This window comes from Rana temporaria, chromosome 12 (genome assembly GCF_905171775.1).
Source record: "Rana temporaria chromosome 12, aRanTem1.1, whole genome shotgun sequence".
Lineage (NCBI taxonomy): Eukaryota > Metazoa > Chordata > Amphibia > Anura > Ranidae > Rana > Rana temporaria.
The window spans coordinates 12,342,076-12,368,417 of NC_053500.1; the positions used below are offsets into that span (position 1 = coordinate 12,342,076).

Here is a 26,342-nt window from a genome sequence, read left to right on the forward strand (position 1 = left end):
CCGCTTGCCACCTTCTCACTCCTATGGAGTGTGGGGTGTAGCAAGATGGTGGCGATTGGAACGTCACTTCCGTTACAAAATCTGACGGGTCGCCTAATATGACGAAACACCGGCTGTGAAGCCGCAAAGCTTTACTGCCGAGTTCCCTTTCAAGGAATAGTGGCGGCAAAACCCGAAAGCGGATTGAAAAATTGGCAGAGGTGCTGATATTGCGGGATCACTTGACAAGTAGGTGTCCTAATATTAAAAGTAAGCAGCTACAGTATGTGTAGCAGCTGACTTTAAATTTTTTGGTGGGGCGGAGCTCCTCTTTAAGCTGGACTTGGGTTTTAGGAACGTTTCCCCATTCAACCCAAAGCAGCCCTGGGCGTCGCTAAACCCAAAGCAGCCCTGGGTGTCGCTAAACCCAAAGCAGCCCCGGGCGTCGCTCAACCCAAAGCAGCCCCGGGCGTCGCTAAACCCAAAGCAGCCCCAGGCGTCGCTAAACCCAAAGCAGCCCCGGGCGCCACTCAACCCAAAGCAGCCCTGGGTGTCGCTAAACCCAAAGCAGCCCTGGGCGTCTCTAAACCCAAAGCAGCACCGGGCATCGCTAAACCCAAAGCAGCCCCGGGCGCCACTCAACCCAAAGCAGCCCCGGGCGTCACTCAACCCAAAGCAGCCCTGGGCGTCACTCAACCCAAAGCAGCCCTGGGCGTCACTCAACCCAAAGCAGCCCCAGGCGTCGCTAAACCCAAAGCAGCCCCGGGCGCCACTCAACCCAAAGCAGCCCTGGGTGTCGCTAAACCCAAAGCAGCCCTGGGCGTCTCTAAACCCAAAGCAGCCCTGAGCGCCACTCAACCCAAAGCAGCACTGAAAGCAGCACTAGGCATCACTCAACCCAAAGCAGCACTGGACCATGGTGCGGGGGGGGGGGGCTGTGGCATTTTTTTAATTTAAGCTGAACTTGGGTTTTTAGGATGTCTCCCCAAAAATAAACCTCACGTATTTTAACCATGCCCTGTCCAAAACATAAAAAAAAATCCAAAAGAGATCTGGCCTAATGAGATCCAGTCAACGGGACTAAGTTTGGAACCGTCACAGCCAGTAGCAGCTCAGCATGACGTGTTACCGGGGTAATGACGCGGGGATAAAAGTCACCATCAGACGGCACGAAGCAGCCTTCCAACAAAACAAAAACCACTAAATTTACATTATAAAAGAAGACTAAATATACATCTAAGTCATAAAAAATGATATAAATACCGATAAACACAGGTTAGGGTACAGAGATCAGTGCAGAGAGTGGAGTTTGTATGTAAACACATCAGGCGTGTACACGCGACACTCCCGAGTTGTATCTAGCGGTAAACTCTTCTTCCGTTTTGTCGATAAAGTTTTAAAGTGTACAGGCCGTACTACACAAGATGGAGGTGGCCACGTTATGGGCGGAGCTGACGTACGGCCTATCAGCAGGCTAAGACGTAGTGACATCAGAGGCGTAGGACTCGGCATTCTTTATAGCTGAGGTTACCGAATGGAACACAACATGGCCGACTCCATTGTGCGCACTTTAAGCGGACGTCCCGCACACTATCCTCGCCGTTTTAGGCCGGAGAACGCCCGATCTTGTGCCTTGAGAAGGTGCTACCACATCTACTAGCGTTAGGTACTAGACGTATTACTGCCACTTACGTTTGGTACTCTGACCCTCCAAAAAAAAAAAACTCTACTGTCGGCCTGAGAAAGCGCAAGTGATTCCAGCATTGAGAAATGTATTTCTAGAGTTGGGTTGGTCTCCTCCTTCGGTGCCGAGTCAGGTCTTCTTCATGTTACGTATGGCCGTCCTAATACTTCATCAGGGGGTCCACGGACCTGGTCCTGGGCTTCCGTTTACTTTGGAACCAGGCCCCTTGTCTGGGGGAAGTGCGAGGATCCGGAGGGGCTGGGGGAAGGGCCGGTCCGCCGTCCAGTCTTGGGCCTGGAATTACCAGAGAAAGAAGAAATGTAGAAGGTCAGGATACTGTTCAGAAAACAACAGTGAGATTTTATTTGTAGATAGAGCCTTGTGGGCCGAGTCAGCCTCTGGTTCTTTTAGGGCTCATTCGCACTTGTTTTGGTCTCTGAAGAGCGATTCTCTGTTCGGATCACCCTTTAGAAAGCATTTGACAGGCAGTTAGGAGGCATTATTGATATATACAGTGGAACCTGTAGCATAATCCGTTGCAGGAGAATGCTTGTAATCCAAAGCACTCCTCCAGATACTCCAACATTCACACCCCCCTCCGGATACTCCAACATTCACACCCCCTCGAGATACTCCAACATTCACACCCCCTCGAGATACTCCAACATTCACACCCCCTCCAGATACTCCAACATTCACACCCCCTCGAGATACTCCAACATTCACACCCCCTCGAGATACTCCAACATTCACACCCCCTCCAGATACTCCAACATTCACACCCCCCTCCGGATACTCCAACATTCACACCCCCTCCGGATACTCCAACATTCACACCCCCCTCCGGATACTCCAACATTCACACCCCCTCCGGATACTCCAACATTCACACCCCCCTCCGGATACTCCAACATTCACACACCCCTCCGGATACTCCAACATTCACACACCCCTCCGGATACTCCAACATTCACACCCCCTCCGGATACTCCAACATTCACCCCCCCCTCCGGATACTCCAACATTCACCCCCCCCTCCGGATACTCCAACATTCACACCCCCCTCCGGATACTCCAACATTCACACCCCCCTCCGGATACTCCAACATTCACACCCCCTCCGGATACTCCAACATTCACACCCCCCTCCGGATACTCAAACATTCACACACCCCTCCAGATACTCCAACATTCACACCCCCTCCAGATACTCCAACATTCACACCCCCTCCAGATACTCCAACATTCACACCCCCTCCAGATACTCCAACATTCACACCCCCTCCAGATACTCCAACATTCACACCCCCTCGACATACTCCTCCATTCACACCCCTCGGGATACTCCAACATTCACACCCCCTCGACATACTCCTCCATTCACACCCCTCGAGAGAACATTTTCCAGCAGACCTGTACTCACCTGGCTTTGGACTTTTTACTGGCCATGCTTTCAAATGTCGAGGCATCAACTTGGATGTCATCTTCGTCCTGAAGGGCGGCTTCCAGTGCAGCCTGGACCTTGGGAGCCACTGCCGGACCTTCGTATTCCCGAGTCGTACGGCTTGGCATATCCAGCTCCAGCAGAACAATGTTCTCGGCCTGAAAGATTATTTTTTATTGAAAACCGAGCAAACAGCTACATACACAGATGAAAGGCAGAGATGAGACGTTTTACTTGCCAGAGCATTCACTGTTGTAGGCACTGACTGGCGTTTATTATGGGGCACAGGTTGGCAGGTGATGGGCACTTATTGGCAACTGATGGGTACATCTGATGGGGGCTGCACTGATAATCAATGTGCCGATTATCAGCGCAGACCCCCCAGACAGGGAGAGCAGCACGTTGTCCCTGTCAGCATGAACCAAGGAAAGCCGTTTACCGGCTGTGACGGTATCGGTATGATATCCCCGTCAACGTTCCCTTCTTCCCATAACGAAAATCACCCCAATATTCCAAGAGGAGGGATATCCCTGGAGTCGCCCAGAAAGCCACACATGAGACAAGCTTACTGCTTGAACAAGACAGACTTTAATGGTTTTTCTTCTCAGCTTTTTATACAGTCCAAGACATTGAAGCAACAATGAAATCTCCACCCAACCCAATCACACACTAAGGCTAATTACTAAAACATTCCAGACAGGTCGGCACCGACCGACAATTATCATGTCTAATCACTGCACATTCCTTACACAACAAACCACCTTCACACACTTGAGTTTCCTAAGCAGACGTTTCGTCTGCTTCCAGTTTGACACCTATTAACACCTCTGAGAATCACTAGGTTGTAGACAGGGTTATCACACAATTAAAGGCCTTTCAAAAGCTAGCCTTATTTAACATATGAACAGTCCTTACAGAGAGAGATGAATCACACATAAACACCTGTTACCTGTAACCAACAGCATTAAGTTAGCAGGGAGAGCATTAGACTGAAGCATATAGGCAATTGCATCACAATGGCCCCCCCTTTTCTCCCTGCTCCGGCAAACCCGGTTGGACCTTCCCTGGTCCAGTAGGGTTGACGGGTTCAGAGCTTTTAGTCCGAGGTTAACTCCGTTTGGCGTGACTGACCTCCCTTGGCAACTGCTTCAGACTCAGGTATGCCACCGGGTCTTCAGATCACACGTCGGTCAGTCCCCAAGTCTTTGTGCGATCTGCAAAGTCACCAGAAGTCAGTGTGAAGATGGCGAATGGGTCTGTGCGCCGCCATCTAGGTGTCCCGCTATGGGAGGGGCAGGTTATGGCTCTGAAGTGACAATCACAGGAGATTCATAAAAAGAAAAAGTTATATTTGTTGAAGTGCTGTAGCACTGGTGCTCAGAGTCCGGGGGGGGGGGGGGGGAGAGAGGGGACTCAGAGCCCCATAAGGTCAGCCACCGCCTGCTCCCTCCGCAGCCGCCGGTTCTCCTCTTTGAGCTTTTCCAGCTCCATCTCCAGTTCATGGAGCCTGGGGGGGTCAGCCCGCTGTGACCTCAGGTGGTTGTTCTCCTCCTCCATGCGGCTTATGCACTCCTCCAGCTCTATGTACTCACGGATCAGATCCTGCTTGCTCATGTCCTGCAGGCTTTCAACGTGGTCCTTCATCATCAGGAACTGGGTGGTGGTGTAAGGGGCCACCGGTGGGCCCTTGGCGAACATCTCGGCCCGCATCTGGGGCGCCCGCTGCGATTCCATCTCCTCCAGTCGCTTCTTCTCCTCCCAGGTCCGCTGGTTATATGACTTCCAGGACCTCTTCTTCTTGGAGGGTAGCTGGCGGTGCCTCTTTCTGCCCAGCTCCCTCCAAGGCCCCTCCGGCTCATGGCTGTCGCCCATGACCAGCTGACAATGGTGTTCCCTGTTGTCCGTAATAACAGATTGTACCATGAGGGCTTCGTAAGGGGTGCCCAATGGTTCTTCCTGACCCAGCTCCTGGGGATCCCAAGCCGAGTCTACACAATGGGCTGCTGCTGGTGGGCGGTACCCAGGTTGAGACCAATTTGACCTGGTGTTGTCATTCATGGGGCAATTCTGCTTGAAGTGACCCAACTGTTTGCACCGGAAGCAGCGTTGTTCGTTGTCCTCCTGGCGTGGGTAGCGAGGGCTATATGTCATCGGTCTGTTAGGCGGTTGGTATCTAGCGGCTGGTGGGTGTGAGGGCGCCATTGGTTGTGGGGGTTGTACCCGTGGTGTGACCTGGTTTGTCTTGCGAGTATCCGCATATTCATCCGCCAACTTCGCGGCCTCTGGTAGAGTCATGGGCCTGCGATCTCTCACCCAATCCTTGACGTCTGTCTGGATGTGATTGTAAAATTGCTCCAGGAGCATTAGTTGCAAAATGTCCTCTGCGGTGGTGGCCTGGCTGCTGTTAGCCCAGTTAGAGGCCGACCGGGACAATTGGCATGCCCATTCCGCATAAGAGTCTTTCGTGGTTTTGCGTGAGTCCCTGAACTTCTGTCGGTGGGACTCTGGGGTTACTGCATAACGAGCCAGGAGCACTTCTTTAACCCGGGCGTAGCTATGGATATCCTGATCTGGCACGGTCCGGAAAGCATCAGAAGCTTTGCCTGACAGTTTGCCTGACAATATTGCAACCCACTCTCTTCTAGCTATTCGGTGCAGGTTACATTGTCGCTCAAAATCCGCCAGGAAGTTATCAATCTCACAGTCCTTTTCATCAAAAGCTTTAAAAGCGCTAAACGGAATCTTCCTTGCGTCTGCTGTGCTGTACTCACTGTTCGTAGAAGGTGCGGCTGCTTGTTGGACTGCTGCCAGTTTTAACTGTAGCTCTGCATCTCTTATTTGTTTAGCCTTCTGTAGTTCTGCGTCCCTTATTTGTTTATCCTTCTGTAGTTCTGCGTCCCTTATTTGTTTATCCTTCTGTAGCTCTGCGTCTCTTATTTCTTTAGCCTCCTGTAGCTCCGCGTCTCTTATTTCTTTAGCCTTCTGTAGCTCTGCGTTTACTAACATGTCCATCACTTTCAGTACCACATCTGGCGTTGGGTTCGGGCCGAACCACGCTAGCTTCTCTCTCATTAGCTTGTTGGCTGGCGATTCCTCCTCCTGAATCACTGGTGTCTCCATCTCTTGTACTGCTGGCGTTGCTGCAATCCCGTCCTCCTGGTCTAGCTCCATTGATTCTGCTATGATGACCCGCTTGGTTTTGTTGCTAGCAATCCTTCCACGAACTTCCAGTAGTTCTTCCAGTGTCTGCTTGGAATCCGGGTGTGAAGGGGAATAGAAGGGAAAAATCCCACTGCTACCAACCAATTGTGACGGTATCGGTATGATATCCCCGTCAACGTTCCCTTCTTCCCATAACGAAAATCACCCCAATATTCCAAGAGGAGGGATATCCCTGGAGTCGCCCAGAAAGCCACACATGAGACAAGCTTACTGCTTGAACAAGACAGACTTTAATGGTTTTTCTTCTCAGCTTTTTATACAGTCCAAGACATTGAAGCAACAATGAAATCTCCACCCAACCCAATCACACACTAAGGCTAATTACTAAAACATTCCAGACAGGTCGGCACCGACCGACAATTATCATGTCTAATCACTGCACATTCCTTACACAACAAACCACCTTCACACACTTGAGTTTCCTAAGCAGACGTTTCGTCTGCTTCCAGTTTGACACCTATTAACACCTCTGAGAATCACTAGGTTGTAGACAGGGTTATCACACAATTAAAGGCCTTTCAAAAGCTAGCCTTATTTAACATATGAACAGTCCTTACAGAGAGAGATGAATCACACATAAACACCTGTTACCTGTAACCAACAGCATTAAGTTAGCAGGGAGAGCATTAGACTGAAGCATATAGGCAATTGCATCACACCGGCACTTTCTGGTTCACGGGATGATCAGTTGTGATTGGTCACAGCTGATCACATGGTAAGAAGCCTCTGTCAGAGGGTCCATAAACCGATCGGAGTTGCGGTGTGTCAAAATGACACACAGCACCCCCGATCACCGCGCTGCATGCCAGCTTGTTATCGTGATTACGTCATATGATGTCCGATCAGGATAACTAAACCACTTTGCCACTATCATATTGCCATATGGCAGGCGGCAAGTGGTGGCGGCAAGTCTATGGGCACAAGTCGGATAGAAGTCGCCTTGAAAAAAACATATTCTAAAGTCGGAGCGACCTCAGCAGTGCAAATTACGACAGCTCTCATTGACCAACGTGGGATTTCACATGTCATGCGACTTGGGGACTCACAAGTCACGGCAAAGTGTCAGTTAGCATCACACTGTCCCCCGTAATATCGCAGTCCTGCTATAAGTCGCCGATTGCCGCCAATCATAGTATATAAAAAAAATAAAAAAAAAATTCAGTGTATATCCTGTAGTTTATAACCTTTGCGCAAACCAATCAATATACGCTTATTGGGATTTTTTTTTTTTTTTTTTACCAAAAACATGTAGCAGAATACATATTGGCCTAAACTGAAGAGGAAATTGAATTTTTTTTATGTGTGTTTTTTAGCGGAAAGTAAGAATTATTGTTGTTGCTCTTTTTTGGTTTATAGCACAAAAAAAAAAAAAAAAAAAAACGCAGAGGTGACCAAATACCACCAAAAGAAAGCTCTATTTGTGGTAAAAAAAAATACATACATTTTATTTGGGTACAACGTTGCACGACCGCGCAATTGTCAGTTAAAGGAACACAAAAAATGTCCTGGTCATGAAGGAGGGTAAATCTTCCCGAAGTCAAGTGGTTAAAGTGAACCTGAACGCAAAAAGAAAAGACTTGTGAGGTCGCATAGAATATCTAGACGTGTTATTTGTGCCTAAGCAATACCCTGATATTTTGCCTGGAGTTCCTCCTGAAAAGAAGCAGTGCTCTTCCTGGTATGTGAGGGTGCCTAGGCACTCCTGTGTCTACATCCTCATAGCTGGATATCTGCAGTGTGAGACGTAAGGCACTGCTGCCTCTTCCTGGTATGTGAGGGTGCCTAGGCACTCCTGTGTCTACATCCTCATAGCTGGATATCTGCAGTGTGAGACGTAAGGCACTGCTGCCTCTTCCTGGTATGTGAGGGTGCCTAGGCACTCCTGTGTCTACATCCTCATAGCTGGATATCTGCAGTGTGAGACGTAAGGCACTGCTGCCTCTTCCTGGTATGTGAGGGTGCCTAGGCACTCCTGTGTCTACATCCTCATAGCTGGATATCTGCAGTGTGAGACGTAAGGCACTGCTGCCTCTGATTGCTAGTCACTTTAGGTGATGTCACTCCTGTATTGCTCACTGTTGTCCTTGCTGGAGGTTTTAAAGTGAGGAAGCAAAGCCCTGCCTCTACCAAGATGGCCGTCCCACACAGAAACACAAAGAAGAACAAGACATGGTAAGTCAGTAATGGGGGGGGGTCAGCGGCAGAGAGACCATAGGCAATACTAATGACTTTGCCCTCTGCTTGCCTTTCAGAGTTCAGTTCCTCTTTGTTAATCCTGAAGAGGCAAACGTCTGATTTACAACTGAAATGAATAGACGCGGGTCTTTTTGGAAGCCAACACCGATCCCGCCTTACCCTGTATCGAGGATCGGGCCTGACCATCATCGCCATTCTTGCGTGACGACTCAGTGGTCTCTTGTAGCCAATGGCGGACACGGACCGTCTCATCATCTGCTGATTTCTAGACAGAGAAAAGATAAGGAGTGCCAGAAGTGCACAGCACAGGTCAGTATGTGAAAGCAAAAGGTTTTTATCCATCCCAAAAAGAACAAAACATTTCTTAGGATGGAAATTTTTACTATTTTTTTTTTATGTTTGCGTTTTTACTTTACTAAAAGACTAAATAAAAACACAAAACCAGTTTGTCAACTTTGACTTTTTTTTTTCTGAACGAGTAGGGTTACTATGTAACCCATACTCATTCACATGGGTGGTGGGAGGGGATAAGATCTGGGGGCCTCCTTTGTTTTCCAGATAAGATTTATTCGCTGACAATTCTGGGGTAGATTCACAGAGAATTTACGCCGGCGTATCCATAGATACGCCGCGTAAATTCAAATCTGCGCCGGCGTATCTACTTTCTGTATTCAGAAAGCTAGATATGCCGACTTTAGCCTAAGATACGACTGGCATACGTCTCTTACGCCGTCGTATCTTAGGGTGCATTCTGACGCTGGCCGCTAGGGGGGGCGCTTCCGTTGTTGTCGGCGTAGAATATGCTAATTTCCTAGATACGCCGATTCACAAAAGTACGTGCGCCCGGTGTTCGTTTTTTACGCCGTTTGCGTTAAGGCTTTTTCGGCGTAACGTTGTTCCTGCTATTAGGAGGCGCAGCCAATGTTAAGTATGGACGTCGTTGCCGCTTCGAAATTTGAATTTACGTTGTTTGCGTAAGTCGTTCGCAAATAGGGCTGGACGTAATTTACGTTCACGTCGAAACCAATACGTCGTTGCGCCGTACTTGGAAGCAATGCACACTGGGATATGTACACGGACGGCGCATGCGCCGTCCGTAAAAAACTTCAATCACGTCAGGTCATCATACATTTACATAAAACACCCCCCCCCCATTCCACATTTGAATTATGCGCGCTTACGCCGGCCCCATTTACGCTACGCCGCCGCGACTTACGGAGCAAGTGCTTTGTGAATACAGCACTTGCTCCTGAAAGTTACGGCGGCGTAGCGTAAATATAATACGCTGCGCCGCCGTATCATTGCGCGCCTCTACGAGAATCTACCCCTCTGTTTACATTTAGCTGTCAGTGGGGAAGACCGCTGACAGCTGATGAGTCATCGGTTGTTAAGGATGTGGCGGCTGGCTTCAGGGCCTGCTTCTTAACCCCTTTCCACCGACTGCCTGCTGGTATTTTAAGGGTTCTAAAAGCCGGGAGGCAAAAGGCAGTTATTTGGGTCATGTGACCGCTGTGATTGGCTGTCAAATCGGTCACATGATCCGAAAGCTCCCGATCGTTCGTATGCATCTCTGTGCAAAAACCATTACATAAAGCAGGTAAGTATATCGTGTTTTTTATTTCTAGAGAAAAAATAAACAAAAACTTTAATATCACTTCTGTCTGCACATCGGAAGGCAGAATGCCCATCCCCAGTAAGTGTAGGTATGCAATACTTACTCCAGTCTGCTGATTGGATGAAGCTTCCACTGATCCTCCTCCTCCTCCATATAGCAGCGGTTCATCATCTTATTTTTCTCTTCCATAGGAATGAAGTTCTCAATGATGAGGTGCCTGCGACGTAAGAAACCGTTATACCGGGACTAGGACCAAGCAATGATCGGAGAGCGTTGGTACTCTCTACAATAAATCCTTACTTTAACTTCAGCTCTCGAGTCAGCTCGTTCTGCGTCTGCTCCAGCTCTTGGCGCTCTTTTATGTGTTCTTCCTGCAGGTCGTGGATCTCCGCCTTAACCGCTTGCAGCTTGGAAAACAGCTGGAAGAGAAAGGGGGGGTACAGATCATAAGCACAGATCATAAGCATAGGTCATACATGGCGTACATGAAATCCAGAATCACAAATCTGAATCTCCTATGCTGCTTTCCTGATACATAGATTGGAAAATCAGTTTATGACCAAGATTAGACTGCCACACCTTATTCCTAACCATTTAAGACCCGGACCTTTAGGCAGCTAAAGGACCTGGCCAGTTTTTGCGATTCGGCACTGCGTCGCTTTAACGGACAATTGCGTGGTCGTGCGACGTGGCTCCCAAACAAAATTGGCGTCCTTTTTTCCCCACAAATAGAGCTTTCTTTTGGTGGTATTTGATCACCTCTGCGTTTTTTATTTTTTGCGTTATAAACAAAAATAGAGCGACAATTTTGAAAAAAAAATCAATATTTTTTACTTTTTGCTATAATAAATATCCCCCAAAAACATATATAAAAAAAATGTTTTCCACAGTTTAGGCCGATACGTATTCTTCTACCTATTTCTGGTAAAAAAAAAATCGCAATAAGCGTTTATCGTTTGGTTTGCGCAAAATTTATAGCGTTTACAAAATAGGGGATAGTTTTATTGCATTTTTATTAATATTTTTTTTTTTTTTTTTTACTACTAATGGCGGCGATCAGCGTTTTTTTTCGTGACTGCGACATTATGGCGGACACTTCGGACAATTTTGACACGTTTTTGGGACAATTGTCATTTTCACAGAAAAAAAATGCATTAAAAATGCATTGTTTACTGCGAAAATGACAATTGCAGTTTGGGAGCTAACCACAAGGGGGCGCTGAAGGGGTTATGTGTGACCTCATTTGTGTTTCTAACTGTAGGGGGGGTGTGACTGTAGGTGTGACGTCATTGATTGCGTTTCCCTATATCAGGGAACACACGATCGATGACGGCGCCACAGTGAAGAACGGGGGAAGCTGTGTTTACACACAGCTCTCCCCGTTCTTCAGCTCCGGGGACCGATCGCGGGACTCCGGCGGCGATCGGGTCCGCGGGTTCCGTGGTCATGGAGCTTCGGACCGGGTCGCGGGCACGCGCCAGCGACCCACGGCTGGGCACTTAAAGAGGACGTACCTTTACGTGCTTGTGCCCAGCCGTGCCATTCTGCCGACGTATATGTGCAGGAGGCGGTCCTTAAGCGGTTAAAGTGGGTTTCCGGGCATATTTTTAATCACATTAAATAAATAGTCCCTAAAACATATTAATAGCTCCCCAATCGTTCCAGAAATCATGCCTTATATTCTCCAGCTCATGTTGTGGCCGTATCTATCATATGTGTGGGGGGGCATGTGAAGCCCAGTTCCTTTTTCTTCCTGGTTTTCAGGGAGAGGTGCATGCTGGGCGATTTTTGGGCACAGTAATGCCCAGAGACTCCTGGGAAATGAGTGTCATAATTTCCCAGGAGGCAATGGGGTCTTAGGACAGGAAGTTGAACCACCTAGGACCAGGGACTAGGCAGATTACGAAATCTGCCTAGTAACAGGAAGATAGAAGTGAGTAAAAATGATTTTTTTTTTTTACATTAAAGACAAGCGGTTGATAGAAAGTTCATTTTTAGGGTGGAACTCCGCTTTAACCACTTGACCACCGGGCCTATTCTGGCACTTCTCTCCTTCATGTGAAAATCACAATATTTTTGCTAGAAAATTAATCAGAACCCCCAAACATTATATATTTTTTTTTAGCAGACATCCTAGGGAATAAAATGGCAGTCATTGCAATACTTTTTGTCACACCGTATTTGCGCAGCGGTCTTACAAGCGCACTTTTTTTGGGAAAAAATCACTTTTTTGAATTAAAAAATAAGACAACAATAATTTTTGCCCAATTTTTTTATATATTGTGAAAGATAATGTTACGCCGAGTAAAATGATACCCAACATGACACGCTTAAAAATTGCACCCGCTCGTGGCATGGCGTCAAACTTTTACCCTTAAAAATCTCAATAGGCGACGTTTAAAAAATTCTACAGGTTGCATTTTTTGAGCTACAGAGTAGGTCTAGGGCTAGAATTATTGCTCTCGCTCTAACGATCGCGGCGATACCTCACTTGTGTGGTTTGAACACCGTTTTCATATGCGGGCGCTACTCGCGTATGCGTTCGCTTTTGCGCGCGAGCTCGTCGGGACGGGGCGTTTTTAAAATTTTTTTTTTGTTTTCTTATTTATTTTTATAATTTTTTACACTGAAATAAAAAAAAAAAAAAAAAAAAAATCACTTTTATTCCTATTACAAGGAATGTAAACATCCCTTGTAATAGAAACAAGCATGACAGGTCCTCTTAAATATGAGATCTGGGGTCAAAAAGACGTCACATCTCATATTTAGGCTTAAATGCAAAAAAAAAAAAAATTAAACTGTCATTTTTTTAAATGACAGAAAAAAAAAATGTTGCTTTAAGACGCTGGGCGGGACTGACGTTTTGACGTCACTTCCGCCCAGCAGAGCTATGGGGACGGGTGAAGGAGATTTTTCCTTCAGTCTCGTCCCCAGTCACTTGCCGAACGGACATGATCGCCTCCGCCGCTACCGACGGCTCCGGTAAGCGGCGGAAGGCGCGGGAGAGCGGCGGGAGGGGGGGCCCCTCTCCCGCCGCGGATAACGGCGATCTCGCGGCGAATCCGCCGCGGAGACCGCCGTTATCGTTTACAGGACCGTCGGCACTAAAGATGCATACCTCGGTTGTGGCAGCAGCTGCTGCCGTTACCGAGATATACATCTTTAAAAATAGGACGTCTTTTAGACATGAGGCGGTGGGCAAGTGGTTAAGGTGGACCCATCATCATGTTAGGTGCAACAAGCTAACAAACAATGTGTAATCTAACACTTCTAGGTGTGCATTACCTCTCACATCAGGTATCTGGAGGATACAGTGGATAGAGAAAGTCTAAAATGTTGGGTTTCTGTGATGTAAAATAATAATAATAATAATAATAAAAAAAAGATAATACGATGTTAATTACCAAAGAAAATGCACCTGTGGGATTTACCTTTTTCAGTTTCTTGGTCTTTATATCGACCTCCTGCTGTAAAGAACTGTACGTCTCCTTCAGCTCCAAAGTCTCCTCATCACGGCTCTCCATCTGTTGCTGCATTTCGCGCTCTCGCCGTTTCTAAATGACCGACATACACATTAGACCTGGAGCTACAATGTCTGTTTCATACAAAAGTAGAACCGTATCGGCACGTTTTACAGTAGATCTAAACATTTTCTTTCTTGTTAAGAAAAGTAGTAAAAAAAAAAAAATATGACCCCTGTCCTTCAATTGTTCCAGTTCTGCTTCATGGCAATTGCTACATTTCTTGCAAAGGAAAAGATCAGCGTCTTTGTAGATCCATTCTGCCTCAACAACAGTCCACTAAGCTACATTGGCATAGACCATGTGACCAATGCCTTGGCCCTAGACCCCTGGTGCTCATCCTGTGGCCCTTTGGCACTTTCTGTGCAGCCCCTGGGGGGCTTCTGCTAATCTGTTTCCCCATTGCCCTGCTATAGTATTGATTTCTAGCAGTCTCGTGTAATATGTTTTAAGATGGCGTTCTCCAGAAGCATGTCCTCAGTTACCAACAACTCCTATAGTACGTTCACAGTCTCCTGCAGCATGTCCGCAGTCTCTGACCGCCTCTTGTAGCACGCGCACAACCACTGACCGCCTCTTGTAGCACGCGCACAACCACTGACCGCCTCTTGTAGCACGCGCACAATCACTGACCGCCTCTTGTAGCACGCGCACAATCACTGACCGCCTCTTGGAGCACGCGCACAATCACTGACCGCCTCTTGGAGCACGCGCACAACCACTGACCGCCTCTTGTAGCACGCGCACAATCACTGACCACCTCTTGTAGCACGCGCACAATCACTGACCGCCTCTTGTAGCACGCGCACAACCACTGACCGCCTCTTGTAGCACGCGCACAACCACTGACCGCCTCTTGTAGCACGCGCACAACCACTGACCGCCTCTTGGAGCACGCGCACAATCACTGACCGCCTCTTGTAGCACGCGCACAATCACTGACCGCCTCTTGGAGCACGCGCACAATCGCTGACCGCCTCTTGTAGCACGCGCACAACCACTGACCGCCTCTTGTAGCACGCGCACAATCACTGACCGCCTCTTGTAGCACACGCACAATCACTGACCGCCTCTTGGAGCACGCGCACAATCACTGACCGCCTCTTGGAGCACGCGCACAACCACTGACCGCCTCTTGTAGCACGCGCACAATCACTGACCGCCTCTTGTAGCACACGCACAATCACTGACCGCCTCTTGGAGCACGCGCACAACCACTGACCGCCTCTTGGAGCACGCGCACAATCACTGACCGCCTCTTGGAGCATGCGCACAATCACTGACCGCCTCTTGGAGCATGCGCGCAGCCTCTGGCCAGCTCCTGCATCATGTCCGCAGCCTCTGGCCAGCTCCTGCATCATGTCTACGGACATCTCTTTTATCATGCCCACAGTCTACGGCCATCTCTTATCATGCCCACAGTCTACGGCCATCTCTTTTATCATGCCCACAGTCTACGGCCATCTCTTTTATCATGCCCACAGTCTACGGCCATCTCTTTTATCATGCCCACAGTCTACGGCCATCTCTTTTATCATGCCCACAGTCTACGGCCATCTCTTTTATCATGCCCACAGTCTACGGTCATCTCTTATCATGCCCACAGTCTACGGTCATCTCTTATCATGCCCACAGTCTACGGTCATCTCTTTTATCATGCCCACAGTCTACGGCCATCTCTTTCATCATGCCCACAGTCTACGGCCATCTCTTTCATCATGCCCACAGTCTACGGTCATCTCTTTCATCATGCCCACAGTCTACGGCCATCTCTTTCATCATGCCCACAGTCTACGGCCATCTCTTTTATCATGCCCACAGTCTACGGTCATCTCTTTTATCATGCCCACAGTCTACGGTCATCTCTTTTATCATGCCCACAGTCTACGGCCATCTCTTTCATCATGCCCACAGTCTACGGCCATCTCTTTCATCATGCCCACAGTCTACGGCCATCTCTTTCATCATGCCCACAGTCTACGGCCATCTCTTTCATCATGCCCACAGTCTACGGACATCTCTTATCATGCCCACAGTCTACGGACATCTCTTATCATGCCCACAGTCTACGGACATCTCTTTTATTATGCCCACAGTCTACGGCCATGTCAGTGAGGAGATGGATGGACACGTGCTTTCCTACATAGATCCGCTTTTAAAATCTTGGATCCATTGCCAATGCACTGAAGCTTTAACAAATGTTAATAAAAAATATGACTTATCTCTTTAAAACCCCTGCCACTTACCTGTTCAGCAATTTCTTTCCTCTTCAGCTCGAGGATTTTCTGCTGCTCGTTGGTATGGTCAACAATGTTTTTACCCCCAACAAGAAGCTTACTTTCCATGGCCTGCAAAAGGTAAAGTCATCAGTGACAAATACTGTGCAATATGTACATCATAGCCAAAGTAGATAAGCAATTTTGGATCTTATTTTTGAAAATGATGGACACTCAGGTCATGGAGGTTTATTGCTGAATTGAACCTAACCAAAAGGAAGCTGTACAGAGGATCTGTGCTTTATAATTTTGAAATGCTTTAATAAGCTGCCTTTATTGATACACTTGACCTACTTCTAAGTATCTAACCTTAGGCATCCCACCCTAGGATAGCCATCTCCTCCCTGCTACAAACGTGAGGGCTACTGGACAACCTCTCCACTGCTCTCCAGCCTGACATCCAATACTTTATTCAGTGCATGAGATAGAAGGGCTCTCCCATAATACACACTATTGGCCAAACTCTAAAGCCCCATACACACCATCAGATTATCTGCAGATTTTTGTCTTCAGATTTACCAAAACCATCTAATATGAGGTCAAACCTTAAGAGTTTCAATTTGTATGCAATCAGGCAGGTCCTTGTACTACATGGTTTTGGTAAATCTGAAGACAAAAATCTGCAGATAATCTGATGGTGTGTATGGGGCTTTAGCCAGGGGTCTCCAAACTGCACTCCAGGGAGCCAGGTGCAGCCCATTGCTTGATTTTTTATTCAGCCTTTGGGGGACCGTTTTGATACACCGATACCAACAATGGGGCATAATTCCCCCTCACTGACACCAATGAATGGGCAGAATTCCTCCCAATAACACCAAAGATAAGGCAATTCCTCCCATTTATACCAATAATGGGAGACTATACCTTCTACTGAAACCAATGATGGAGCACTATTCTTCCTGCTGATACCAATGATGGGGGCACTATTCCTCCCACCGATACAAATGATAGGGCACTATACCTCCTACCGATACCAATGATGGGGGCACTATACCTCCCACCGATACCAATGATGGGGGCACTATACCTCCCACCTATACCAATAATGGGGGCACTATACCTCCCACCGATACCAATGATGGGGGCACTGCACCTCCCACCGATACCAATGATGGGGGCACTGCACCTCCCACCGATACCAATGATGGGGGCACTGCACCTCCCACCGATACCAATGATGGGGCACTATACCTCCCACAGATACCAATGATAGGGCACTATACCTCCCACCGATACCAATGATGGGGCACTATACCTCCCACCGATACCAATGATGGGGGCACTATACCTCCCACCAATACCAATGATGGGGGCACTATACCTCCCACCGATACCAATGATGGAGCACTATACCTCCCACCGATACCAATGATGGAGCGTATACCTCCCACCGATACCAAATGATGGAGAGTATACCTCCCACCGATACCAATGATGGGGGCACTGTACCTCCCACCAAAACCAATGATGGAGCACTATACCTCCCGCCGATACCAATGATGGGGGCACTATACCTCCCACCGATACCAATGATGGGGGCACTATACCTCCCACCGATACCAATAATGGGGGCACTATACCTCCCACCGATACCAATAATGGGGGCACTATACCTCCCACCGATATCAATAATGGGGGCACTATACCTCCCACCGATACCAATGATGGGGGCACTGCACCTCCCACCGATACCAATGATGGGGCACTATACCTCCCACCGATACCAATGATAGGGCACTATACCTCCCACCGATACCAATGATGGGGCACTATACCTCCCATCGATACCAATGATGGGGGCACTGCACCTCCCACCGATACCAATGATAGGGCACTATACATCCCACCGAAACCAATGATAGGGCACTATACCTCCCACCGATACCAATGATGGGGCACTATCCCTCTCACTGATAGAAATGATAGGGCACTATCCCTCCCACTGATACCCATAATGGGGAAATATTCCTCTCACCGAAACCAATGATGGGGCACCTTCTCACTGATAGCAATATTCCTCCCACTAACACCAATGATGGGGTACTATTCCTCCCACTGATACCAATTATGGGGCACAGTGCCTTCCAATGACACTAAAGGAGGTGGTACAATTACTCCCACTGATGCCAAAGATAGGGCATTATTTATGCCCACTGAAGCCAGGGCCTTTTATACTCCTGATGCCCACAGTCCAGCCCCCCTTAAGTCTGAAGGACAGTAAACTGGCCCTTCGTTTAGAACGTCTGGAGACCCCTGTTCTAAGCTAATACAACTATTCCTATAGGAAGAGGAAGTTCCTTCTGTGGAGAACAAAGCATAGATGTTTAAACCATCCAATCAGCAACGTGTTCTTTATTCAAGAACACTCATTAAGATTTCTAATTATCCGGTCTTATCCTACATAAAAACTGAGAATTTGGGAACCTATGGGTAGAAGATGAATTGCTTCCCATTGCCCTATATTTAATAACAACCAATGGGATAAATAGCTGAAAAATCATAGATAAGATGGTATCTAGATCATTATAGATACCAACCAGAACCATTATGTATGGTTTATTGAAAACCAATAAGACTAGACAGCAAATGGTAAATTTAGCTAAGGCCATATGCCTTAGATAATGTTCTGACCCAGCCATAGTTGTTGTATTTAATGACAATCTAATGTCAATCCTTCGAGGGAAGAATTCATTGACCAGTTGGATCTTCACAGTTAAGGGTCATAAGTTGGCACCAGAGGTGTCTTTTTCCCTCCTAATCCATAAACATGCACAGTTAGTTGGCCTAAGAATGTAAGTTCATGGAAAGATCTTTTGTCAGAATAAACTTTTCGCAGATATGGAATGCCTGCATATCTAATCACAGTTGGATGCTACTGGTTAGGTTTACCTTGACTTTAGACGTCAGCATTTCCATTGCCTCTTTTTCTCTTCGTAAATCGTCCATTTTTCTCTCTTTCTCCTTCAAAAGCTTCTGTTTCTCCTCTGCCACCAAACTGTGATCTTCCACAATGGCCTTCTTCTCAGTCTCGAGTTTCTCCTGCTGTTCCCGCCAGTAGTCTTTGTCATCACCTTCTTCTTCTTCTTCTTCATAAGAGTCCCCGTCTTCCTCATCATCTTCTGCTTCATCTACCCCAGGCCTTCTCCGACCTCTCCTTCGCCTTTTCCCCACCACCCTCTTCTCCAACTGCGCTTTCAGCCTTGCGATCTCCTCCTGGAACTCCCGTAGTAATGCGTCCTTGGGGTCTTCATTCACTCTAGGCTTGTTCTTGATATTTTTGGCACGGTTGGCATAGCGTAGAGTTGTCAGGGACTCCTCCACGTTATAGGAGGCAGGTCCAATATTGGCCACCATAACGGTCTTAGCATTGCCACCCAATGAGTCCTGCAGCAACCTTGTAAGCTTGGAATCTCGGTAGGGAATGTGTGTGCTTCTGCCATCCACAAGGGCAGATATGACATTTCCTAGTGCCGAGAGAGACAAATTTATTTTTGTAGCCTCTTTTAGCCGTTCGCCTTGGGCTCCAGTTTTTGCTTGACGTTCACTGCCAGCCAAGTCCACCAGATTGAGTTTCCCTACTCGGATGTGATTCTCGCCATCCAAACCGATCTCGCTGCACTCAATGGTGATCATAAAGATGGCATGGGAGCGGGAGCTGTGTTCATTCATGTTGGTGGAACCTACGGAGCGGTTCTGGTTGCCAACATTCATGACATGTTCTATTTCCTTCACACTTTTGGTGACAAAAGAGGACAGGTCCTTGACGTAGACACCGGTGTCCGGTCTTTCTTTAAGTTCTAGACGTTTCGACTGATCTTTGGAAAGAAGGTCTCTGATCTCTTCTTGGTAGATTTCTAAATATGAAGCCCTTACCAAATACTGTTGATTCTGGGAACGGGATATGTGGGTGAAGACGTGTTCAAAAGAATTTGGTATTACACCTCTCTTTTCAGGATCGCCTCGTAGTCCTTCCATCGTGAAAGTCTTCCCAGTTCCTGTCTGGCCGTAGGCAAAGATGGTTCCATTAAAGCCTAGCAAAACAGAATCTACCAACGGCCTGAAAGTTTCGTCATAAAGCTCCACTTGCTTAGAGTTAGAGTCGTAAACCGCGTCAAACGTGAATGTTTTTGGCAACTCATTACCGGACCCTTTCTGAATCTTGACCGATACTTGCCCAAGCTTCACGTCCACGTTAATCACTTTGTCAAAACCGGCCGCAGTTTCCTTGCTGTTCATAGGCCGGCACCGCACCACCACCCTCACAGTCTCCGAGCTCTTGGGCTTCGACATCTTTGGTGCGGCCAATTTGGCACCCTCTTGGACTCGTCTCTGGTTATCCATTTACCACCCTACACGAAAAACAAGCAAAATTAAGTTTAGGTTGAAAATCTCAAAAGCTATCTGTTCTACCAACATTCCCCAAATAGCGACTGCGAATTCAGCTTTAGAAATAAATTATTTTTCTTCTCAACAAGTCATGCACTTAAATTTTTAAAAAATTTTCAGCATGCCTAAAAATTAAGGTTACGTACTTTTAAATTATGGAATGCTTGTTACTTCTCAACCAGTAGTAACCACATTATTTTAAGCAACATTTATACTTTCACATTGCAAATAATAAAATTCTCAGTATGGAGACGTCTCCCTGTATTAGATTCTTATTTACGAAAACTGATATTTGTGGGATGTCCGGATTCCCGCAGCACATCTGTCACTGGAGCAGCTCTTCCGGCCATGCTTCATGCGTAAAGGTCAGTGTGTTAGCAAAGTGGGTCAAAGCAGATGATGCAGGAGGGGGGGGCATAGATAGAGGAATCCTCAGTGCACTCAGATATAATAGTAATAAAAGTGATCAGCTCCAATATACAAAAACATGCAACGTTATGCATTCCATACGAAGGTTTGTCATATGTATACTTGCATTACATACGAAGGTTTGTCATATGTATACTTGCATTACATACGAAGGTTTGTCATATGTATACTTGCATTACATACGAAGGTTTGTCATATGTATACTTGCATTACATATGAAGGTTTGTCATATGTATACTTGCATTACATACGAAGGTTTGTCATATGTATACTTGCATTACATATGAAGGTTTGTCATATGTATACTTGCATTCCATACGAAGGTTTGTCATATGTATACTTGCATTACATATGAAGGTTTGTCATATGTATACTTGCATTACATACGAAGGTTTGTCATATGTATACTTGCATTACATACGAAGGTTTGTCATATGTATACTTGCATTACATACGAAGGTTTGTCATATGTTTACTTGCATTACATACGAAGGTTTGTCATATGTTTACTTGCATTACATACGAAGGTTTGTCATATGTATACTTGCATTACATACAAAGGTTTGTCATATGTATACTTGCATTACATACAAAGGTTTGTCATATGTATACTTGCATTGGGGTAAATTAATTTAAGATTCCAGATCCTATTAGTCCAAATGAAAAGTCGGCAGATCAATTTAAAGCGTTGCCCATCCATGACACCCGGAAGGGCGTTGCCCGCCCGTGACAGACCCAGGTGGTGTTTCTAGCCCGTGACAGAACCAGACGGGTGCTTCCCGCCCGTGACAGAACCAGACGGGCGTTTCCCGCCCGTGACAGAACCAGACGGGCGTTTCCCGCCCGTGACAGAACCAGACGGGCGTTTCCCGCCCGTGACAGAACCAGACGGGCGTTTCCCGCCCGTGACAGAACCAGACGGGCGTTTCCCACCCGTGACAGAACCAGACGGGCGTTTCCCGCCCGTGACAGAACCAGACGGGCGTTTCCCGCCCGTGACAGAACCAGACGGGCGTTTCCCGCCCGTGACAGAACCAGACGGGCGTTTCCCGCCCGTGACAGAACCAGACGGGCGTTTCCCACCCGTGACAGAACCAGGCGGGCGTTTCCCACCCGTGACAGAACCAGGCGGGCGTTTCCCACCCGTGACAGAACCAGACGGGCGTTTCCCACCCGTGACAGACCCAGGCGGGCGTTCCCCACCCGTGATGGACCCTGACCAACGATCCCTGCCCGTATCAGACCCTGATGGGCATTCCTCACCTGTGACAGTCCTTGATGGGCACAGATGCCACTGGCGCTAGATTGCCTACCTGCCAGAAGCAGGTGGCAGTTGTGCATGAAAATCTGGCGGACGAGTATTGCTGGTCTCTTGCAGCTCACAAATGACTGAAAGAAACCAACAGCGCATCTGCACATGCGCCATTTATTTTTAACGGTGGCGCAGAAGGGGCAGGGGGATTGGCGTTTCTAAGTGATTTAGTTCTGCTTTAATTTGTGTCTTTTATATCTGTTCTGTTGTATATGTGTTTGCTCTTGCATTGCCATGTTACAGCACTCACGCAGCGTCTCACCGTTCACCTAAATACATATAGGGCCTGCCGGATTCTGTACTCTGATCGGTGACCCCGACCCTGCCAAGGCAAACACAGCTGTCTGAACTTTTCACACTCAGGAGAGCCGCGGAATCGTTCGCACCTTCGCACATTCCGTGATCGTGACCATTTCCCACACACACACGCCTGAACGTAGAAGAGTCCTTGTGTATTTATAGCGGGTCCATGTCGTTACCAGCTTGTCTAGTTCCTGTGCAGTTTGTCCCATCTTAGAGAAAATAGGATTTTTATCTGAATCAAGTCAGGGGTGTGCGGCCACTTTCTCTTTTCTCTGGTATACACCGGCTATAACCACACCTATGAACCGGCTACACCACAGCTATACCCCGGCTATAACCACAGCTATGCACCGGCTATAACCCACAGCTATACACCGGCTATAACCACAGCTATGCACCGGCTATAACCCACAGCTATACACCGGGTACAACCCACAGCTATACACCGGCTATAACCCACAGCTATACACCGGCTATAACCACACCTATGAACCGGCTACACCACAGCTATACCCCGGTTATAACCACAGCTATGCACCGGCTATAACCCACAGCTATACCCCGGCTATAACCACAGCTATACACCGGCTATAACCACAGCTATACACCGGCTATAACCACAGCTATACACCGGCTATAACCACAGCTATACACCGGCTATAACCACAGCTATACACCGGCTATAACCACAGCTATACACCGGCTATAACCACAGCTATGCACCGGCTATAACCCACAGCTATACACCGGCTATAACCACAGCTATGCACCGGCTATAACCACAGCTATACACCGGCTATAACCACAGCTATACACCGGCTATAACCACAGCTATACACCGGCTATAACCACAGCTATACACCGGCTATAACCCACAGCTATACACCGGCTATAACCACAGCTATGCACCGGCTATAACCACAGCTATGCACCGGCTATAACCCACAGCTATACCCCGGCTATAACCACAGCTATGCACCGGCTATAACCACAGCTATACACCGGCTATAACCACACCTATGAACCGGCTACACCACAGCTATACCCCGGCTATAACCACAGCTATGCACCGGCTATAACCCACAGCTATACACCGGCTACAACCCACAGCTATACACCGGCTATAACCCACAGCTATACACCGGCTATAACCCACAGCTATACACCGGCTATAACCCACAGCTATACACCGGCTATAACCCACAGCTATACACCGGCTATAACCACAGCTATGCACCGGCTATAACCACAGCTATACACCGGCTATAACCACAGCTATACACCGGCTATAACCACAGCTATACACCGGCTATAACCACAGCTATGCACCGGCTATAACCACAGCTATGCACCGGCTATAACCACAGCTATGCACCGGCTACAACCCACAGCTATGCACCGGCTACAACCCACAGCTATACACCGGCTACAACCCACAGCTATACACCGGCTATAACCACAGCTATAACCACAGCTATGACCACAGCTATACACCGGCTATAACCACAGCTATACACCGGCTATAACCCACAGCTATGCACCGGCTATAACCCACAGCTATGCACCGGCTATAACCCACAGCTATGCACCGGCTATAACCACAGCTATACACCGGCTATAACCCACAGCTATGCACCGGCTATAACCACAGCTATACACCGGCTATAACCACAGCTATACACCGGCTATAACCCACAGCTATGCACCGGCTATAACCACAGCTATACACCGGCTATAACCCACAGCTATCCCCCGGCTACAACCCACAGCTATACACCGGCTATAACCCACAGCTATACACCGGCTATAACCCACAGCTATACACCGGCTATACCCACAGCTATACACCGGCTATAACCACAGCTATACACCGGCTATAACCACAGCTATACACCGGCTATAACCACAGCTATGCACCGGCTATAACCCACAGCTATACACCGGCTATAACCACAGCTATACACCGGCTATAACCACAGCTATACACCGGCTATAACCACAGCTATACACCGGCTATAACCACAGCTATACACCGGCTATAACCACAGCTATACACCGGCTATAACCACAGCTATACACCGGCTATAACCACAGCTATGCACCGGCTATAACCCACAGCTATCCCCCGGCTATAACCACAGCTATGCACCGGCTATAACCACAGCTATGCACCGGCTATAACCACAGCTATACACCGGCTATAACCCACAGCTATACACCGGCTATAACCCACAGCTATACACCGGCTATAACCCACAGCTATACACCGGCTATAACCCACAGCTATGCACCGGCTATAACCCACAGCTATACACCGGCTATAACCCACAGCTATGCACCGGCTATAACCCACAGCTATGCACCGGCTATAACCCACAGCTATGCACCGGCTATAACCACAGCTATACACCGGCTATAACCACAGCTATACACCGGCTATAACCACAGCTATGCACCGGCTATAACCACAGCTATACACCGGCTATAACCCACAGCTATACACCGGCTATAACCCACAGCTATACACCGGCTATAACCCACAGCTATACACCGGCTATAACCACAGCTATACACCGGCTATAACCACAGCTATACACCGGCTATAACCACAGCTATACACCGGCTACACCACAGTGTATTTCAAATGATAGAGACAGAAATACAAACACACCTTTTCCCCCTCCTATCATTCTCAACTACCATCTACCGGCCCGAACAAGCAAAGCATACCGCCACTTATTTACGAAGAAAAAAATCAAAAACCTGCAGCCAGATATGACTTCTATTCTGTCATGATGAGGAATCATAAGTGTCGCCTGGCTAACCGGAAAATCCACGGGATACACAAATCCATAATTTCTGATATTGTGATGTGACACATCGTATTGATTTAATGCACAATGAGAAGGATATAGTCTGGGATTGGTGTATAGGATTTCCTTATGGGCTAGATAACAATCAAAGCAAATAAAGCAAAACGCCAGCCAGAATATACCGTATTTATCGGCGTATACCGCGCACTTTTTTGCCCTGAAAATCAAGGCAAAATCGTGGGTGCGCGATATACGCCGATACCCGCGCCGAGTTTGAACTACTGCGCCGGCATATACCGAGCGCAGTACACTCGTGTATAGTCGGGCAGGCTTGGGTTCTCTCGCAGTCACGTCCTGGACGTACAGGACGTGACCGCGAGAGGAGCCGAGCCTGCCCGACTATACACGAGTGTACTGTGCTCGGTATATGGCGGCACAGTAGTTCAAACTCAGCGCGGGAAGCGGGGATCGAGCGGGGAGGACACCGCAGAAGGACGCCGGACCCGACAAGGAGGACACCACCAAAGCCGCAGACGGACGCCGGACCCGACGAGGCCGCCGCGCAAGACACCAAAACTGTAAGTACTAAAATCTTTTTTTTTTTACAGGAATGCGGGTCCACTTTAGGGGTGCGCGCTATACGCCAGAGCGCGCAATACCCCGATAAATACGGTATATATTTTTTCCAGGTCTGGATGGGGAGCGTTGCTAGGTCTATAAAAGATCGGGGGCTAGAGCCCATAGCAGCGAGTCCCCAGAGAGCCTCCCCCTTACATCAGGGTCCCCAGAGAGCCTCCCCCTTACATCAGGGTCCCCAAAAAGCCCCCCCTTACATCAGGGTCCCCAGAGAGCCTCCCCCTTACATCAGGGTCCCCAGAGAGCCTCCCCCTTACATCAGGGTCCCCAGAGAGCCTCCCCCTTACATCAGGGTCCCCAGAGAGCCTCCCCCTTACATCAGGGCCCCCAGAGAGCCTCCCCCTTACATCAGGGCCCCCAGAGAACCCCCCCCTTACATCAGGGCCCCCAGAGAACCTCCCTACTTACATCAGGGCCCCCAGAGAACCTCCCTATTTACATCAGGGTCCCCAGAGAGCCTCCCCCTTACATCAGGGTCCCCAGAGAGCATCCCCCTTACATCAGGGTCCCCAGAGATGATGAGTGT

The 26,342-nt window shown here is 48.1% G+C and overlaps 1 protein-coding gene across 2 annotated transcripts in view; it reads right to left on the reverse strand.

The window, feature by feature from the left end:
* Positions 1-1,220: 1,220 nt before the first annotated feature.
* KIF3B (kinesin family member 3B) overlaps positions 1,221-26,342 on the reverse strand; it is a 28,610-nt gene continuing 3,488 nt past the window's right edge. For both annotated transcript variants that reach the window (XM_040329826.1, XM_040329827.1), the window contains exons 2-9: positions 18,827-20,286; positions 15,908-16,009; positions 13,572-13,694; positions 10,441-10,559; positions 10,244-10,357; positions 8,685-8,790; positions 3,087-3,265; positions 1,221-1,957 (exon numbers count right to left, since the gene is read on the reverse strand). In XM_040329826.1, coding sequence (XP_040185760.1) covers positions 1,870-1,957; positions 3,087-3,265; positions 8,685-8,790; positions 10,244-10,357; positions 10,441-10,559; positions 13,572-13,694; positions 15,908-16,009; positions 18,827-20,278 — 2,283 coding nt within the window. In that variant the 5' untranslated portion in view covers positions 20,279-20,286 and the 3' untranslated portion in view covers positions 1,221-1,869. The remainder of the gene's footprint in view (positions 1,958-3,086; positions 3,266-8,684; positions 8,791-10,243; positions 10,358-10,440; positions 10,560-13,571; positions 13,695-15,907; positions 16,010-18,826; positions 20,287-26,342) is intronic.